This window comes from Sminthopsis crassicaudata, chromosome 3, assembly GCF_048593235.1.
Source record: "Sminthopsis crassicaudata isolate SCR6 chromosome 3, ASM4859323v1, whole genome shotgun sequence".
In the NCBI taxonomy this organism is placed as follows: Eukaryota; Metazoa; Chordata; class Mammalia; order Dasyuromorphia; family Dasyuridae; genus Sminthopsis; species Sminthopsis crassicaudata.
Window position 1 is genome coordinate 49,045,331 of NC_133619.1, and position 20,536 is coordinate 49,065,866.

Sequence of the window (20,536 nt, forward strand, 5' to 3'; positions counted from 1 at the left end):
CTAGAATTCAATATCCACAATGACTCCAGCTGCTGTGATAAGGACTCATTATTTGATTTAAAAAAAAAAAAAAAAACATATTGCTGAGAGAATTGGACAGCAGGGTGGAAGAAATTAGATTTAGGCCAACACCTCTAAATTACCCAAAGATAAACTTCAAATGGTAATAACCCTGATATAAAGGCCATATCATAAATAAATTAGAGAAATATGGAAAAATACTTATCAAATTTATGAACAGAAGAAAATTTCATGACCAAGTAAGAAACGGAGAGGATCAAAAAAGCTAAAGTGGGTAATTTTGATTACATGAAATTTTAAAAATTTCTTTATATAGAAATCTAATAAAACTCAGATTAAAGTGCAAACAATTAATTGGGAAATTATCTTTACAGCAGAATTCTCTGATAAGATTCTCATTTCCAAAATATATAAGAAACTGATCCAAATTTATAAGAAAAAAGGACCATTGCCCATTTGATACATGGTCTAAGACCAGATAATTCTCAAAGGAAAAAAAAAGACAAGTTTATATAATATGAATGTTATAAAAATGAACAATTGTTAAATCTTTTATAAACTAATGAATAAAATGAACAAGAACAAGGAGGACAATTTATATGATGAAAGCAATGCTGTCAAAATAAAGGACTTTGAAAGCTATGAGATCTATGATCAATACAAAAACCATTCATGGTTTCACAGGGTAGGTAATGGAACATGCTACTCTTTAGAGAGAGGTGATGGATTTAGGCTGTAGAACACACACACACACACACACACACACACACACACACACACACACACACTCCTACTGACATGCCTTGAATGCTTGTATTCATTTGTTTACATATAGGTGTGTCTGTATCCAACCTTTATTCTGTTTGATTATGCTTATTTATTATAGAAAATGTTGTTTTTTTTCTTTTTTAACAATGGACTGGGACATGGAAGGAAAAGACTCGTAAAAATGAGTCTTTCTGATTCCAAACTTAGTGCCTGTCCTTGGATACCAGATGTATGAATCTGAGAAAGTGACTTAATCCTGTTTGTCTCAGTTTCCTCATCTAAAAAATGATTTGGAGAAAAAAATGGCAAATCACTCCAGTATTTTTACCAAATAGACAGAATATCTGCCACTGTTATATAAAAATGGGAATGGTGCTGAAAGGGCTTTAGATTTGTAGTCAGAAGTTCTGAATTCACATTCTGACCCTAGGTTCAATTGTGAACCTCTGCCACTTACTCTGTGTGAACACATTCAAGTCACTGAAACTCTGGTCCTCAGTTTCCTCATCTGTAAAATGAAGGGTCAAACTAGATATCCCTAAGCACCAAATTTGATCCTTAGTGATAGTATATAGTCACGTATAGCCTGCATGATCAAATAATCATATAATACATTTTTCTTATATTAGGAAGTAATATGAAAGCAAAAAATCTCATAGAAAGGCTTCTCTTTATGTTGATCAGTGTATTTCTGCCTTCCCCGCCCCCCAAAAAGAAATGAAGCTTACAGTTTGTGTCCAATATGTCTCTGCTCTACATTTCTTGACTGCATAGTGAACTCCATAAAAGAACCAGTTTCACATCCTGTCACAGTGAGGACGTGACTCTTTTGAAGGCTCACTGGACTGGCTCCAGTAGTTTGTATTCTCAGCTGAAACTATTTCTCAGAATGTCACTGGCAATTCAGAAAATTGACAGGTGCCACTTACTGCAAGCTTATTTATATCCTGACTTGGCTATTTTGAAAGGTATTATTTTAAAGAGACATTGAAATTGAGATTAAATGCTTTAAAATGATTCAGTCATTTAAACATTTACATTTTTTTCTCTATTTTAAACCATTATCTCAAAGATATTTCACATAGTTCTACCAAATAATAAAATGCATCTGGAGAACAAAATATCTAGAATCTCAAGGGAAATCATGGTGGGAAGGAAGAAAAGATGTAGGATGAAGGGTGTAATAGCATTCTAAAACTCGGATTTTGATATAAAGTAGAAATCGTGAAAACTATTTGTTTTTACTTAGAAAAGACATAGTTAAACTCATGGAACAGACTTGATAAGGATGAATGAAATACTATTATGTTCAGTACCCACCAGAGTTTTACAAACCTGATATCATAAGTTACTTGGAAAAAACCCACATTTAATAAGAATCAATGAGAAAACTAGAAAATAATTTGGCAGAAATTAGTTTTAGACAAGTTTCTTAAGTTATATACCATAATAAATGCAAAAATACTTGACTTGAATATTGTCATGAATTTTTTTAAAGGGCACATGTCCATGAAAATGTTTATAACAGCACTTTTTTCTTGTACTAACCAAAAACTGGAAATAAAGTAGATGTTTATAAGTTGGAGAACAGTTAAACAGAATGTGGTATATGAATGTAAAGTAATATAACTGTGTTATAAAAATTGATGCATATAAATAAACTAGGAAAGACTTAAAAAACTTGATACAAAGTGAAATAAACAGAGCTATGAAAACAATATACATAATGATTATAATAACATATATGGAAAGAACAACAAAAACAAAATAATTTAACCTGAATACATGAAATTATTATAACCAAGTTTGGCTCCAAAGAATTCATATGGGGATACAAATCTTTACCTCTTTTGAAAAGGATGGGAGATAATAGATATGGGACAGTAGATTCATTATGGATTTGATTGACATGCTGGTGGGTTTAACTGAACTTTTCCCCCTTTTAAAAAAATTCTTTGTTATAAACGATGACTTTCTGAAAGTCAGAGTGGGGATATGTTATATGAAGGTAACAAAAAAAATCCCAAAATATATCAATAAATTTGTTTTTAAAATCTCAGCTTGCCCATATCCCTGGAATATGAGCATATTGTGATTCAACTACACTCATCATACATTATTTGGGAAAAACCCACCAACAACATATTAATGCCATGAAACTCAACAAATATCGATTGAACAAAGAACTGGACACTTTCATTTCCTGATTCATTCAACACTTATTAGATGCTTACAAGGTACTCTAAATATACTGTTTTTCAAGGCTTGTCTTTCAGAGAGTAGGTAGAAATGGTCTTGATTACATATCACATTTTTCATTGTCCACTGACTTTGCCTGTGCTATCTTGCTCCCATATTACATATCATAAGGATTTCAAAACTTTCCCCATATCTTACTCTATCCATGGGTATTTTTGCTAAATGTTCTTTAGTATAATAATTAATTTATAAATTCCTTCTGGGATAATTTTTCACTCTGATGAGCAACATATTTGAATAAGTCTTCTCATGGTCATTTCAGAAACTACAATGGGGTAAAATAATATTTTGAAGCAAAAGATTCCTTTTTTTCTTGATACATTGATCAAAATGTTTAAAATATCTTAGTTTTTTTTTTAATCTAATACTATCTTTTTTCTATATTATTCCTACAACGAATGATAGACTGTTAGAATTATAACTAATTCATTTTCCTCATTTTATAGTTAAAGGAACTATGGCCCAGGAAATTAAATGAACTCCTCAAGATTGTATACACAATTAATAGTGAACTGGCACTTGAGGCTAGGACTTGTGATCCCTCTCTGGTCTTTTTTCTACTGCACGTATCCCCTAAAAAGAAAAAAAAAATCTAAGCTGGAACCTTTAGTGAGTTGATTAGTCTCATTGGCCTTTTTATAATATTCACACTGCTATTAGATTTATAATTGCTAAGAGTTATCTGCATATCTGTGCCTTCTATCTCTATTCATGTTCAAAGACATCTGTCTTTTCATCATTTGTTTCATTTCCTAGAATTCAAAAAGGATTTGAGGCAATTTATAATGTTAAAACCATATAAAATAGCTCAACTGGGTGAAGGGCATACATAGAACAACAAACAAGAATAAGAAAAGTGATTAAAAAGAAAAGAGAACTAGATGTTATCAGGTACCTGAAATGAGTTAATTCCTAAGGATAAATCTAATTCTGAGATAAGGCAAAAGAAGAAACACATTGGGTTATAAAGTTGTTCTTTTCTGAGCAAAAGGAAATATATGTTTCTCTTCAGATGCAAACTTTTCCTAATATTTAACTCTAAAAGAAATTAATCAGGTGAATACTGCTATAAGGGACCCTGGATAATATAACGGACAGTTTCTTCACCTACTTTTGCAAAAGACACAGAAACATTCACCTAGACATTTCTTATATCAACTTTTGATATAAGTGTAGGGTTAACATTATATAATAATTCAGGGAAGAGATTTCTGCAAAGAGTTGCTTATGAGAAGGTTCAGACCTGTTTTGATTACTTCTTTTATTCTTAAAACACAGATGAGAAAAGCTAGCTAGCAAACAAACACATCTATAGGTCAGTCTTTCAAATGGAAGAGATCTTGATGTGACTTTAGGGTACTGACTCTAGACATCCATTTCCTCATCTATAAAACAAGACTTTAAGGTGACATGAAAATATAGATCTCTAGCTAACAAGAAGCTCAGACTCTAGTATAACCTCATTTTACAGATGACAAAAATTAGCCCCAAGGAGTTTAAATGACTTTATACCAAGATTATACAGGTAATCATTAGAGACAAGAGTTGAATTCAGTTTTTTATGACTTAAGAGAATACCCTTTCTTGTTAAAATCAAAATATAAAATTTGCTATTCAAAATTCACAAAACTAAGTAAGTATAAAAGACACATAAATAATGAAACTTCCAAGTGTTTTTTTGGTAAGTTTATAGCTTTTATACTGCTAAAGTTATTAATGTTTAAAGATGCATTAAGACTTTGGGGACATGCTGCATATAGTTCAATTTGTATAAAGTTGCTCTTTCTGTTAATGCATTAATGTACTTCTCTAGAAATTTTCACAGACATAGAGGAGAGACAGTGGGTTGTAGTTAATAGAAAGATGGTCTTAGATTCCAGAAGACCTGAGTTCAAGCCTTACCTTTGCATTTTAATGATTCTGTGGCCATAAACAAGTCACTTAACTTCTAAGCAGTTTTCTAACAAAGACAACAAATTACAGATAGATTATTTAACTGCATCTGGAATTCTGAGTGAATTCCCCATAGCAATGAAATCACAGTTATAGGCAAAATCAAAACATCCATGAATAAGTAAATATCCTACTTATAACTCTATATTCTATTGCTACAGTGTAGAAATGAACCTAAAATCCTTAGTGGTAAGTGAGAAGCATGTCAGCTCTCTCAGCCGCTTCTATTCTTTTTTTAAAATGAGTTTCATCCTAATAAGAGCTTTGTCTGCTTTTAAAGTCTAGACCACTTGACAATGAATTCTTTGGCCATGGAAACTTAGGAAATAAGCAAAAATGGAGGATTCTAAGTGGAACCATTGATTGTTAGTAGATATTTAAACTCAATTTAACAACCTCTTGAATTTTTCTTCTACTAGTTAAAACTTAGGAAAGAAAAGAAAGTGGAGTAGTAGACTCTATCTTGGGAATTTGTTCAATAGTTAATTGAATTATAGCTTTTTATAAACTATCAGTAAGAATGGAATTTTATTACGAGCAGAAAGAACATTTTTTTAAAGTGACTAGTTGATTTTCCTATGATTATCTAATATTCTTCCAGTGATAGTGACAGAAATGAAATTTGAACACTTCTGTTAGTCTTTTAAGATGTAAAACAAAGAAAGGAGAAAAGCAATCAGTTGATTGAAAGATGTATGATAAGGTCAACATGGCTGCTGATACCAGAGTATTTGTGAGAATAAATTTGTAGGAATCCTTACCCAGCTGATTATTTTTCACAATCCCTGTTTCCTTTATCTTCTTATATATTATTTTCATGTTTTAAAAATAATGTCTCTAAATGTCTTGTCACCTGTCATCAAGTGGCCAGATTAATGGTGTTTCATAGTAGCCTGAATGTCCCAATTCTATATATCAGCAGCTGAGAGAGAAGTGGATTTCTATTGGCAAGTTGGGCTGGAGGTACATTGAGGATCTTTATACAAGATGGTGACCAGCCAATTATGACAAAGCAACTATAGTGAAGTTTGACATCTGAAGATCTTCTTTCTTCCTTGACAGGCTAATAATGTATGGCTTCGTGAAGGCGATGGTACATGTGGGCCAGCTAAGGAATGGAGACTTTCACTTCACTGACTGTTTATTTTTCGGTTCCTTGATGTCTGCTACAGATCCAGGTAACTATCCAAAACATGCTTTCTTTTGAGCACTAAGTACTTAACTTTGATGGTATTTCCTAACTGATGATTTAATGTTGCCATGATAATTTTCCATATTATCATTTCCCAGAGGGCACAGGTGAGGGTGTAAAAACACATCCATGTTAAAATGATAATCTTAGGGGCTGTCGTTTTCATTCAATGGAAATACAGAAATAATTTCTTTGTCATGGTTTCTCTGTATTGTATGCTTCTTAAAGTTTTTTAATTTTTTTAAAAAATCTATCTTATGTACTTCTTTTATATCTTTAATTTATTTGGAGAACAATTTTTGGAAGTTATTGAGAAAATGATATTTTCCTACTATTCATGAATTAACCCGTTTCAGGGAAGTTTCTGGAGAAATGCATTTGTATTTTATTGCCAACACATGTTAAGCCAGATTCTCCCAGTGTATAATAAGCAATTTCATAAGAACAGAAGAGATATTTTGGGAGCTGCATAATCTTTCAGGCAACTAGAAAATTATTGAGCAAAATCTCATTTTAGTACATCGAAGGGTGCTTTAATGGAGTGAAAGAATGAGTGGTACTTCTAAAAGGGCTAGTATTACATTAAGGCCATACTATAGGGACTAGACTTAATTATATGGGGTATCCCAAAAGACTTAGTGTGGTTTTAGCTATTAAAGATTAAAACTTTACGAAGACTTTTGGGCTACCCTATATCTGTATTTCTCTAGCATCCAATTTAGTGCTCTGTATAAGTGCTTAAAAGTTATAATGAATAAATGAATGATTTAAATGGTCTCATTACATTGGAAAAGTGGGTCTCCTAATCTTTTCAGTAATTTGCTTTCTAGTCATAGTTACTGATTTTAAATAAAGGGAAAGAAATTGAGTTGTGTTTGGAAGTCTGATTTCTTACAAGCCATAAGTAATAGGGACAGCTCTGTTTTCATTCATTTATGCAATCAATGGACACTTTTGAAGGACCTACTTTATGCCGAATGCTCTTCTGTGCAATGATGGAGGGAAAAAAGTTTAGGTTAGACAACATCCCTGCTGACTTGGTACTTACATTCTTGAAGTATAGTAAGGCACAAATACAAAGAATTCCATCTTAAACAATATATGACCCTAGTACATTAAAGTATTGTAAAGCAAGAAACCATGTAAAGTTTATCACAAAGTCTTTGAATACTCTCCATCTTTAAAATGAGAAAAACATCCTATGGCCACTTGGCATTTAAAGCTGCTGACAACCATTTTCTTTTTAACCTTCTGAACATGCTATGTTATACTTGCCATTGGGTCCAATTGTTGTTCCCCAATTCTTTCTCTTGACTCTGTGTCTTTGTATGTGTAGAAATGTACATACTTCTTGGCTTCCAATGAGACTCAGGTGACATTTCCTATAGGAAATCTTTCCTAATTCCCCACAATTGTCAAGGCAGGTTCTTCAAATACTATTTTTGTTCCTTTGTTGGTTTAATTCTCCAGAACAATGTGTCCTCATTGAGGGCAGGAATTGCTTGTCTTTGCTTAATTTTTAATTTTTCACTTAAGAAAACTGAGGTTCAAAGAATCTAAGTAACATGCTCTGTGGCAGAGTTAGAACTCAAACTCATGCTGTGTCTTCAAAGTCAGCATGCTTTCCACTGTGCCATAATAACTTAATGGGATTATGGAAGACAAAGGGGGAGGGGAGGTTAAGCTTCTTAGTGACAATTGAAGTAATCTAAGAAGACATTTTAAAAATAAGAACCTCTTATAAAGAGAAACATTATTACCACCACCATCACCACCCTTTCTCCTTCATGGTCTATAATTCTTGGATTACTCCTTTTTTTTATTAAAGCTTTTTAATTTTCAAAACATATGCATGCATAATTCTTCAACATTAACCCTTATAAAATCTTGTGTTCCAATTTCCTTCACTCCACCCTTAGATAGCAAGTAATCCAATATATGTTAAACGAGGTAGAAATATATGTTAAATCCAATAAATGCATACATATTTAAACAATTATCTTGCTGCACAAGAAAAATCAAATCAAAAAAAGGAAAAAAATGAGAAAGAAAATAAAATGCAAGCAAACAACAACAAAAAGAGTGAAATGCTATGTTGTGAACCACATTCAGTTCCTACTCTCTGGATGTAGATGGCTCTCGCCATGAGATAGTATCATACAAATCTTTGCTGTCGTCATCATCATAATTATTTTCGTCTTCATCATGATGATGATCATCATTACTGTATGCTTGCCTCTCCCACAGGGAGATTTTTGTATCTTAGTTGGGCTTGCAACTCACCTCACAGCAGATGTCAACCTACTTGAAGGGTGAGTCTATTAGAACACAGTCATTCAAATTTGGCCTAGAAGACATGTCTAATAAATCATGTTGCAACTCCACTGGATTCTCCTATGATATGTGTTGGAGGAAGACCAGATGTGACAATTGAGAGAATTGGATTAAATGATCTCCAGATTCAGCTCAGCTCTAAAATTCTGAAATTCAATAATTCTAACCTTGACCTAGTGAATAGGAGGTGACAGTCCCTGATGTTTTAAGAACAAACTTAAGGAGCATTTTTTTTTCTTTTCCTGAAAGTCTAGTCATAATATTACAATATGCTTAATTCACTCTCTGCTCAATTAATAAAACTTAAAATCTTCAATCCCCCTAAATCCCTTAGTTAATCTCATTCCATAATTATTCATTTACTTCTTCAATTATTTTGTGACTTAGTAATTGATAAAAGAGAACCATGTTTTATGGAGTCTTACATTTTTCTTGTTCTTCTCTAAGCTAATTCTCTCCCACTTAGCTAAGCTAAGGTGTTATCATCAATTAATATTTATCATTTAGAAAGCCACAGTTAGATCTGAATCTAACTCCTTCTACGTGATTCAGAGTTCCTCTCAACCAATTTTTGGTGAACTCAGCTGAGAGCTTGAATGATTAACTCTCATTTGATATACTTTGCTCATCATGAGAAACTCATCAATAGTACTTCAGAAAAATAGAATGAAAGAAGGATGTCTCCAAGGTAAATGAGTGAGCAGAGAATTGAAAATGTGTGTTATAATGCCTTATCCCTCTTGTTTTGAAGCCAGTATTTCTTCCCTTTTGCCTTGACTAATAATAGTTCTATCTGTCATCTAAACTTTATTTTGTCTGGAAGGAAGACTCATGGGAAAAATTAAGAGGTTATGGGACATGGAGGCAGGGATTCCCACAATCCCCGCTTGTAGGGATGATGAAGCTGCATGTACTCTTAAGCTCTGGAGTTCTGAGATGCAATAAGCTAAAGCTGAATACTTCTTTTTACCAACTCTGTATGGTGAACCTCTGGGGAACAGGGAGTGAAACCAGATAAGAGGCCATAAATAGAGCAGCTTAAAGCTTCTATATTATTGGTAATGGGGTTAAAATCATTGAGTAGCTGCTGTACTTCTAGTCTGGACAAAATAGGGAGATTTTATTGTTCATTTGTTTTTCAGTCATATCCAATTCTTTATGAGCCTATTTGGGATTTTCTTGGCAAAGGTACTGGAGTGGTTTGCCATTTTCTTCTCCACATCATTTTACAGATAAGAAATGTGAGATAAATAGGGTTAAGTGATTTGGCCAGGGTCATAACAGCTAGCAAATGTCTAAAGCCAGATTTGAACTCAATTAGATAAACCTTCCCAATTCCAGGCTTGTTGTAGACCATCTAGCGCTATATTAAGTTGCCCATAACATGAGGACACAGGCTCAAACAATGACAAAACATGAGAATCATCTCTTTTACATATAAAAATCATCCTAGAAGGAAATAAAATGGATATACTAGATGGGTGAACTAAATTTCATCTTCATACTTATCACTTATAGTTACTTATATTATAACTGGATGTATCTTGAGATTTAAAAGGGAAGGGTAGGAGGATATTATAGGAAAAGGAAGAAAGGGAAATAAAGCAAATGGAAGTGTTTTCTTTGGCTCTCTCATTTATACTGGTGAGCACTTTGGGGTAGTAAAAAGAGACCTGCATTTGGAATCCAAATACCAGAATCCAAGTCCCAACTATAACACTTGCTGTGTGACATTGGACAAGTCATTTGAATTCACCTTTGCTCTTTGGTCTGTACAGTGAAGTCAAAATCAACCTCATCCACTATGAGCAACTTACTTTTGAGTGTGAAGTTACAACATAAATGTGAATTGTCTTGTAATTTGTATTATAGGTATGTGTATTGGTCTTATTTTCTCTATTAGATTGTGAGCTATTTCATCTTCATTCTCTAAGTGCCTGGCACAGTGGATTGTTCATGATGGACACTTAATTATTTTTAGAAGTGAACTGAAATAGGTATTTTGGTCAATATTACAGTATTACTAATGCTGAAAATCCCCCTTGCCAATCTACTTCAACATCTACTTGTCACCATATCACCCTGCTGACTTGCCTGTCATTAACCCTAATTCCATTGGGAAGACATAAATAATTAAAATGATTATTGATATGGGCTCTAAATCTCCTTTTTGTGTAAAAATGTGTTAGGAAGTCTTACTCATCCATATGTGTAAGTTCAATTAGAGACTGAATGTGCTGGAAAGAAAAAGAATTGTTTCTTCCTATATATAATATGAAAAACTAATGGGTGTCCCAGAACACTCCCATATGTGATGGTAGCATAAAACCTTAAATTGGGTATGGTCAGGGTGTAAATGGATCTCTTAGGACACAGTAATGTTCTATCCATCTGTTTGCTATTCTTTGTACATTTCCATTCCATTATGGGAAAAAGATGTTCTCAATGGAAGTCAAAATGATCATTTTCCTCTTGTCTGGTATACCTGCAGTCTATTTCAACCAATGCTTGCCTAGCTGGAGCTCTACTATTCCTCCAGATGTTATTTTGCTTTGAAAGAAGGACGAATCCCAGAAATGACTACAGGAGTTTCTTTCCCTTATGAATGTTAGAATGTAATTCCTCCATAGTTTGTCTGTATACAAAGTCAAAATTTAATTTAAAAAGTGTTATCCAGAGAAAGGAACATTTAACTCTGAAGACAAAATAACTTGAATTCAAAATCTCCTCTGAAGTAACTGTGTGAACTTGAACAACTCATCCAATCTCTGGGTCTTTAGTTTTCTTATCTTTAATATAAGGAGGTTGTACTGAATCAGGAATTTTTTAACCTAGGGCCTTGAACATCTTTGGAAGTCTTTCTAAGAATATTATTTTTAAGTACAAAAAAGGCACATCCAATTTCAAAGGAAACCAAAGATTAGTGAAAATAAAGGTATAATTTTTTTTTTACCATCCATTTTCACAAACAATATGACATTCATCCATGTTAAGAGCCTTTGCCCAGACCATCTTTGTGTTTCATCCTGGGTATGGATATCTAATTAGATGATTCCATAAGTATCCTGTCATATTTAAGATTAATTATTCAGTTCAATCAAGTCCAACTCTTCATGATCTCATTTGGAATTTTCTGGGCAAAGATATTGGAGAAGTTTGCCATTTCCTTCTCCAGCTCATTTTACAGAAGAGAAACTAAAGCAAACTATCTTAGTTAATTTGTCCAAGGTCACATAGCAAATAAATACCTTAGCTTATATTTGAACTCAGATCTTCCTAACTCCAGACTCAGCATACTATCCTCTGAGCTACTTAGGTGCCCCTAAGCTTAATTAGGCACCTAGGAAATGCTTGAGACCCAATGTAATATTTCTGATATTAACAGAAATTCTATTATCTTTCATGGTTATGAGAATGCATTCATTTTCTCTTCTTGCAGATATATAATTTTATGTGTGAATAGTTCCTCCACCAACACAAATCATAACTCTCCCCTACTAGGAAATTACTAAGTCTGAAAGTTAAGATTTGCTAAAGCATAAGGAGAGAAAAAAGGTCACTTGCTGATCAACCATCTGGTTAATGAACCCCTAACTAAGGATAAACTTGTCCTTGGGTGACATAAACTTTTGGTTGTAAAAAATTTTTCCCAGAGTTGTACTTCCCTTTTAATTTTGTTTGTGTTGGTTTTGTTTGGGCAAAACCTTTTTAGTTTAATGTAATCAAAGTTGTCCACTTTGCATTTCATAATGTTCTCTTCAGTCAGAAATTCCTCCTTTCTCTGAAGCTCTGACAGGAAAATTATCCCTTGCTTTCCAAATTTGCTTATAGTATCACCCTTTACACCCAAATAATGTACCCATTTTGATCTTATTTTGTTATGAGGTGTGAGATGTAGGTCTACGCTGAGTGTCCGACATATTATTTCACAATTTTGTGAATTTTTTTGTGAAACAGTGAGTTCTTGTCCCAGAAGCTGGAATTTGAGGGTTTATCAAACAGTAAATTGCTGTAATCATTGATTACTATGTCATAGGTATCTAACCTGTTCCACTGATTCCCACTCTATTTCTTAGCCAGTACCAAATGGTTTTGATGACCGCTACTTTACATTCGAGTTTTAGGTGGGTGATATAAATTTTGGCAGTCCATCCCTGGGCATAAGCTTCCCCACCTTGATAAACAGCCCTTGCCTTCCCAAGTTTGTGCTCCACAAGCCGAGCCTCTGATGATCCCCGTTCACCCTCATGCCATGATGAGGCAGCTCTCCTTTAGTGAAGAGGAGTATATTCTTATTTTATGAGTTTCCTGTTTCCTGCTTAGATCCAAAATGCCTTCAATTTATATGATGCAGCTGTGGGAGAGTCAAGTACAGCTGCAGGATTCTGATTTCCAGAAGTATTCGCTCAATGTTCAAATCACTCTTACTTTAAAGACTTGGCTAGCTTCCCTCCAAAGGAATTAACCCAGTGAGTGCTGACTTAAGCGATCTTAGTAATGGGAGAATATACAACCAGGCAGGATTATCATGGATCCATTCTGAACCATAAATATGTACAGGAGTAACATTTTTAAAAATTGAAACTTATGGATTTACTGGTAAAGGAAGTTGAGTTTGTGTTACATGTATGCTATTTGCTGGCTGGGCTACTTTGGATAGGTCACAAGTCTCCAGACCTGTCAGATAATTCACATAATATCTCAAGACCTATTTCCTCATCTATTCCTAGGGTGTTAGATGATATAAAACTAGGGTTTTAGATAACTTTTGAAACTCTTTCTATGAATTACAATCTCAGAGAAAAGATATTATTCCTATGTCCATAAAATAGCATATATGAAATGCAGCGTTTGAATAAAATCAGTCAATTTCTTTCTGATATGAGGGATTGAATCTGTCTGAGATTTTCTTTCTGAGACTGCCATTACCATCATTGCTTTCTTTCACCAAAACTCAAATGACACATAAACTCATAGCTTTGGTTCATAAGCAAAGGAAATTGGAAAACTAAGTGGATACCTGGATCATTTAATGAGATTATATTTTCCATCAAAGGTTGCCATGGCCACTCGTTTTGGGCTCAAAACGATGTCACTGCTATTTTACCCTGTACCATCTTATCTCACATCTGAGATTACTTGAATTGAATCATTGTCCATTGGAGTGATTTTTTTGGTTGGTGCTACAAAAAGATAGCTTTTTAAAAGATCTTTTGATTGTTAATATCAAGTTTAGTCTAAATAAATAAGGCATTTTTAAAGTGCTTACTATGTACAAAGCACTAAGCTGAGCACTGTGGATAGAAACAGAAAAATAGGACAGTCCTTTTCTTCAAAGAACCCCCTTTGTAAAGGTAAAGACAAGACACATAAGGTTTCATTTGCAAATCAGACAGAAAGGCCTCTCAGTGCATAGGGTGGAGTAACAAAGCATACGGTGGAGTCTTTTCTTTAAGGCCATTTTCACAGATAAAATATCATTTTCTGATGTTGGATCATTTGACAGTGTAAAATACTTTGGTGACAGGAACTGTCATTTCTGGGTCTTCAGCAACTGAGGCTGTGGTGTCTAGAGTAGCAGGAGCCAGGAATTCCTTCACAGGAGTCATTTCCCAAGATGATCTCAATGCTCTTGGGTTCTCTTAAAAGGGTCCTGGACTGGCTCTGCTGGGTCTAAAGGAAGATAGAGGTCAAGGTGGCAGTAATGGTTTGATCCGCCTGGCCCATCTTGCCTCCCATTTCCCCTCTAGGTGCTTTGTTGCTTGGGTTTGTCTGGGTTGAGTTATCTCTGGAATAATAATCATTCCCTCCTAAGCCCTCTGTCCAACCCAAGAACTTTCCCTTGTCAAGCAAAAGTCACTAATAGCAATGCCATAAAAGTCCTAACTGAGAACTTAATATTTGTTTTTAAAAAGTAGGTGGATTGTTCAGAGAGGGAAAGTAAAGAGTAACAGATAAAAGGAATGGTATCTTGAACAATCCGCAGACTAGTTTATTAGTTCAAAATGCAACCTTTTCTCACCTTCTCATCCCTCAATTCAATTATCCATAAATCTTTCATATAAATAGCTCCATACGGATCTTTGACAGGAATTCTCCTGATTGGATAAGGACCTACCTCTAGCCTTATTACCATGTGCCCATACTAATGGAGAATGTAGGTGATAAAACCATTATTCTTAGCTCTTGCTATATAATTGTTACTTCCTCTTTTTCTTTCACCTCGGGGAAACATGTCTTAGATAATATCTTTTATATCACTTCTCATGCACAATTCACTACAGCCTACTTACATCTACTATGAAACTTCCCAATATCCTTTGGGTGATCCACGATTTTATCTTTCAGAGCCTCTTTGATTCTATAATTCACTGCCATATAGTTTTCCTGAAAGGATATTGGTGTTTTATTTTGTTTTAAGATGAGTTTTTCTTTCAGAGAGAAGCTTAATAACATTGATAGTTCTGAGCAATTTCCCAAAGCTATTCATCATATTTTCTTCTATTTAATTATGCTTTAACTTATTGTCCATTCTTAACGTTTCTGAAAATTATGTATCCTGATGGACTAGCTCTTTGAACTATACATGCAGCTATTTATCATAATCTACACAATATTTTTCATCCATCTGATTTTTCCCATGGAGGTTTTTAGGTCAATCAATTTTGAATAATCATGTATCTTATTCAAGTTCTATAGTGTTCAGGACTTAACATAATTAGTATGATGCTATTCACAAACAGGAGCAAATATGGAACCTCAGCTTTATGGACATGGAGAAAGAAAGAGAGAGAGAGAGAGAGAGAGAGAGAGAGAGAGAGAGAGAGAGAGAGAGAGAGAGAGAGAGAGAGAAGGGAAAATGGTTGGTATACAGAACAGTCAGAACACTCACATTTATTGATTAATTTTGCTCTCTTATATGGGCACTATTCATGGTATCCCCAAACAATTACAATAGTAGCATTACAATAATTAAAACAAAAAAATGAAATATTGTGAAAGTTATCAACAGAAATACAATGTGAACACATGTAGTTGGGAAAATAGTACCAATAGACTTGCTTAATGCAAGCTTGCCACACACCTTCAATTTGTAAAAAATATATATATATATATTGCAAAGCACAATAAAGTGAGCATAAGAAAATGATTTACACCTGTTGTATAGCAAATTTCTGTCCCATTTGAATAGCATATATCCATGCCAGCCATGAGATGACAACAAGCACCTCAGGCAAATATGTTTCCTCATTTGATGTCTAGTTTAATATGGACAGGAAATGTTACAACAGGAGAATTGCCATAATCTTATTTATTCAGGAATATTTTGAGAAATTAAAATATATAACATATTATATATAATATGTAACATAAAAACAATAAAATCTGTAACCTTTTATACCATGTCACTATTAAACAATCAACATAAATACATTGTACATGATGTAGTGTATATTGTTATTTTCTATATTAAATATGCATTATATATAAAATACGATATGATATGATACTATATAATGATATGATCCTGCACTAATATTTTTGAGATACTTTATAACTATAAAGTATAAGTATAGATATAGAAACTACAAATGGAAACTACAGGTGGAACTTGATTATGTTGATTGACTTTATTAAACTACTTTCCCCCTTTTGTATTCTGTCATAAAGGATGGCTCCTTAAATAGGAGAGGGACAAGTGATTCATTGTGTATTCCGCAGTAGAGAACTGTCCACAAACCCTTGCTGTTTCACTAGCCTTTTCATCAACCGTATCTTTGATATGATCACAGGCCACGCTCCTGAAAATTTTATAGATTTAGAATTTAGAATGATGGCTCAGGAATGACCCAACAGCCCAGTGGCAACTATTAGCTCACCTACCATGAGGAAATGGAAAGAATCTTAATTTTAAAGTCAGAGAACCCCAATTTAAATCTTAGCTCAGATTTTTTATTGACTGTGTGACCTCACCCAAATCATTTAACATCTCTACGCCTGAGTTTCCTCATCCCCAAAATGAGATGTTTGATCATCTTTGAGGTCATCATCTTTGAGTCATCATCTTCAGCAACAGAAGAAGTAGCCACACTATGGATATTACAAATCCATCAAAGTATTTTTTCCATATGAGAAAATACGTCCATCTGCAAAAAAATATTCCAACCCAAAATAAGCCTGACACAAATGGGCACTCCTAAACTTCAGAAAACACTTATTTAGCACAAAATTCTTCAAACTATGCTCCATGTTGACATACTCATATATGATAAATAAGGTTTTCTGTGGAAATTTCGATCTGATATTTCCTCTTCTAAATAGTTTAAATATGAATTGGTAACATAAAATTATCATTTATACAAATTTTCAGTGTGAAAATATTATTTAACTGTTTTTGTTTCCATTGCACAATTTCCTTGATCCTTTTTTATCCTATTCTTTGTATATTTGCAGTGTCCTACCTTCTACCATTTCAAATCCTAATCATTTCCAAACCCAAAATCAATTTGGGGGAAAATGGGTTAAGAATGTTTTAAAAATTCATTCCAAATTTTAGATCTAAGTAGAACTAAAGAGAATAACAACTCAGTAGTTCATTCAGCAAATACTTCCTAAGTCACCCAATTTTGTATAAGGAAGAGTGTCATGGTGAATAAAGAGCTGCCCTTCGAACCAAGTAGACCTGACTTCAAGTCCTTTCTATAATACAAACTGACTTTGTATTGCTAAGTCATTTAAACTCACAGTGTTTTACCTGACCATCAATTAAAAACTAAAAAGCATAAAATAAAAGTTTCGGGGCACTTGACTCAGTACCTAGGAAAAACAGACAATCTACATCTGAGAATTCCTTATAACAAAAGAATCACAAATCCAATTGCTGTCCTCCAACTTATCCCTATCCTTAGCTCTTAGGTTTGGGGATGGGAAGACAATTAAGAGGAATGGTTTTGCCTTTCTCATCCTTCCAAAGGATCAAAACAAAGTTCTCAAAGCCTAAATTCCTTAGAAATATCTGCTGCTGATTATTATGTTGTTCAGTTCTGCTTATCCCCCACTGTTAGTTAGCATTTATATTCAGGATAGCATTTTCAGATTCTATCTACCATTGTTTTTAAAAAGCATTAAGTTGTATAGAACCTTTCAGAGATTACTCATATCCAAATGGTTTTGCTGTTGTTATTCATCTTTCTTTCTTATATTTATTTATTTATTCATTCATTCATTCATTCATTTGTTTATTTATTTTTGGTGAGACAAGTTGGGGTTAAGTGATCACACTTAAGCCATATCTTCCTGACTCCAGGACTGGTGCTCTGTCCATTGCACATATAGCTGCCCCTTTATCCTTCTTTATTAAAGAGGACCAATGTCATCATAAGGGTGTTGCCTGAACGTGTTTGTAAATAATCAGTGAGGTAGAGTTGCAAAAAGTCACATGTCTAAGTAGGCACATATGGATCATAACAATTCAATTCAAAATTTGATTTGAACCTTGGTCTTCCTGATTTCAGATCCAGGACTATCTCTGCCATACCAGGCTTCCTCTCATGGATGGAAGACTGTGCACCAGCAACAGCTACTTTTGAGCTATTTGGAATCATTCAATCCAAAATGTCTTTTCCACCAAGAAAAAAAGTTTCATAATCTAAATCAATAGGTTCATGTAGGAATCAGAGAAGAAATCTAGCCATTTGTCTTAATCCTCTATTAAATTCAATTCAACAAGTATTTATTAAGTATTAAACATGCTAGGAACTGGGGACAGAAAAGCTAAAAACAAACAAACAAATATACCTTATACCTGAAGAAGCCAACATTCTATTTCACACACAGGATAGGATTTCAGTCTTGGAAAGAACAGTGGTATGGTCATGATTGGTAGGCAGGGATGTGTAGGGAATTTCTGATATAGGGAGCCTCACTAAAGAGGCAATGAGGGCAGGAAAATGTGACCGAGAGAAAATATTAGTCTCCTTCCTGAATGAGGGACTAATAAGTCCTAGAAATTGTTAAACTCCTAGTAAACCAGGCAGATCCTGGTTTATATAGATATCTGGTATTGGTATTGTCTGGAGCCATCACTACCCCCAGACTTCCTTACTGTAAGACTCTTAACAAAGAACTCACCTATACTACCAGCAAAGAAAATAATAGGTATTTATGAGTTTCCGAGACCTCCTCAGCTTATGTAAGTCATAAGTATTATTCTCTAAACAATGGATTTTTTCTGCATCTGCTTGGAGAGTTAGGAAAAAATAATTGCTTCTGATTCAGTGGGTTATAGATTTTTGAGACTGCCTATTCTTCAGTTGGGATGCCCACAAAACTCTTATTGATTTTTAAGTTCATTTAGGAATTGATTGATGAATAGGACCCTTTCATCTTTAAGATTAATTTGAAAGCAGCTATCCACAGGGATCAGAGTTTTAATGTCATGGCCCACAGTAAGGGTTCCAAGCCCAGAGCATGAAATTTTCTTGTGTAATCAATGTGTCAATACTGTGGTGGATCTGTGAGCTTACAGATGCTAAAGCAGATTGTGACCTATCCATGGCTTCTGATTCTATGTACATCATCTTTTTCATAGATTAAACTCTCCATAGGGTATTTACACAATTGCTTGGGGGGCCCTTCATTTAAATTTCTTAATATACCAAGCAGTACTCAAGTTTTTAATGTTTCTCAATCTGTATGTAACTAGATTCTTTTTTTGGTTCTCCATAGAAACATAGACTCAGAGCAAGGAAAGATCCTTGAAGGCCTATGGGGAAAGAGTCTCAGAGTGATAAAGACTTACTCAAAGTTACACAGGAAATAAGAGGCAGTAGTGGAATTTGAGGTCATTCAAATCCAAATTCAATGTTTTTTGCACTGTACTATATTGTCCTTGATGATGCAGTTTTTGCTATTTCCAATTGACAAGTTATCCCTGGTAAATTTTCATTGCTTTTGGGGACATAGTGAAAAATGTTAAGAGGGAGCCAGATAAGAAGAAGGGTAAATAGTTCTAATAAATTGGATTTTTTTTGAGGGATAAAGTTATCCTGAGGTGACCAAATTAAATGTTTGTTAGAAATGAAAGGAAGTCCAGAAAAATAAATTCATTTGAAAATTATCTTAATATCTGGAGGTTTCATAAAGGTAATAAGGTGGGGATGGAATGTGTGATACAATCAGGATAGAATCCAAGAATTAAATATTACTTCCAGATCACGAAATGTATCACTTGGGCTCTGTCAAGATCTCAAGAAAGAAATAGGAAAGAAAGCAGGGTATGTCAGAAGGAAGAGGCAACTGGAGTTTTCTGGGAGTGTAAGAAATTGAACTGTGTCATTTAGAGAATTTAATCTTTTTTTTGTAATGGGCCATCGGAGTTTAGGGTCCTCTTCTAGTAACAGAGATCATTTTGGATTGTGTTCTACTAAGGAAAGAAGACAAGAGACTAAGGTTGGAAGTTTCCCAAACATGGTCTTAAGTCTTCTAGCCACATTTGAATTGAATGTCGGTTTCTTCCAGACCCCCATTTCTGCCTTGTTAATGATTATATTGTTACTTACTAAATTACAAGTGAAGTACCCTGTACCTTGCACACAATATTGAGAATCTTGTTTAGAAAAAGACATACTTTCCCAAGGATTTAGAATGCTTCATGTGGCACCCTAAATCCCCTGACTTACAAAAGGGAATTTCCCATGAAGAAAGAAAGAAAGAAAGGAAAGAAAGAAAGAAAGAAAGAAAGAAAGAAAGAAAGAAAGAAAGAAAGAAAAGAAAGAAAGAAAGAAAGAAAGAAAGAAAGAAAGAAAGAGAAAGAAAGAAAGAAAGAAAGAAAGAAAGAAAGAAGGAAAGGAAGGAAGGAAGGAAGGAAGGAAGGAAGGAAGGAAGGAAGGAAGGAAGGAAGGAAGGAAGGAAGGAAGGAAGGAAGGAAGGAAGACAGATGATGAAATTGAAACTATATCCACTCATATGAAAGAGTGTTCCAAATCACTACTGATCAGAGAAATGCAA

The 20,536-nt window shown here is 34.0% G+C and overlaps 1 protein-coding gene across 1 annotated transcript in view; it reads left to right on the plus strand.

The window, feature by feature from the left end:
• The window catches only part of SLC9A9 (solute carrier family 9 member A9), a 707,151-nt gene that overhangs the window by 164,457 nt on the left and 522,158 nt on the right, over positions 1-20,536 (plus strand). The window contains exon 5 of the mRNA XM_074298418.1: positions 6,064-6,179. Within this exon, the coding sequence (XP_074154519.1) occupies positions 6,064-6,179 (116 nt within the window). The remainder of the gene's footprint in view (positions 1-6,063; positions 6,180-20,536) is intronic.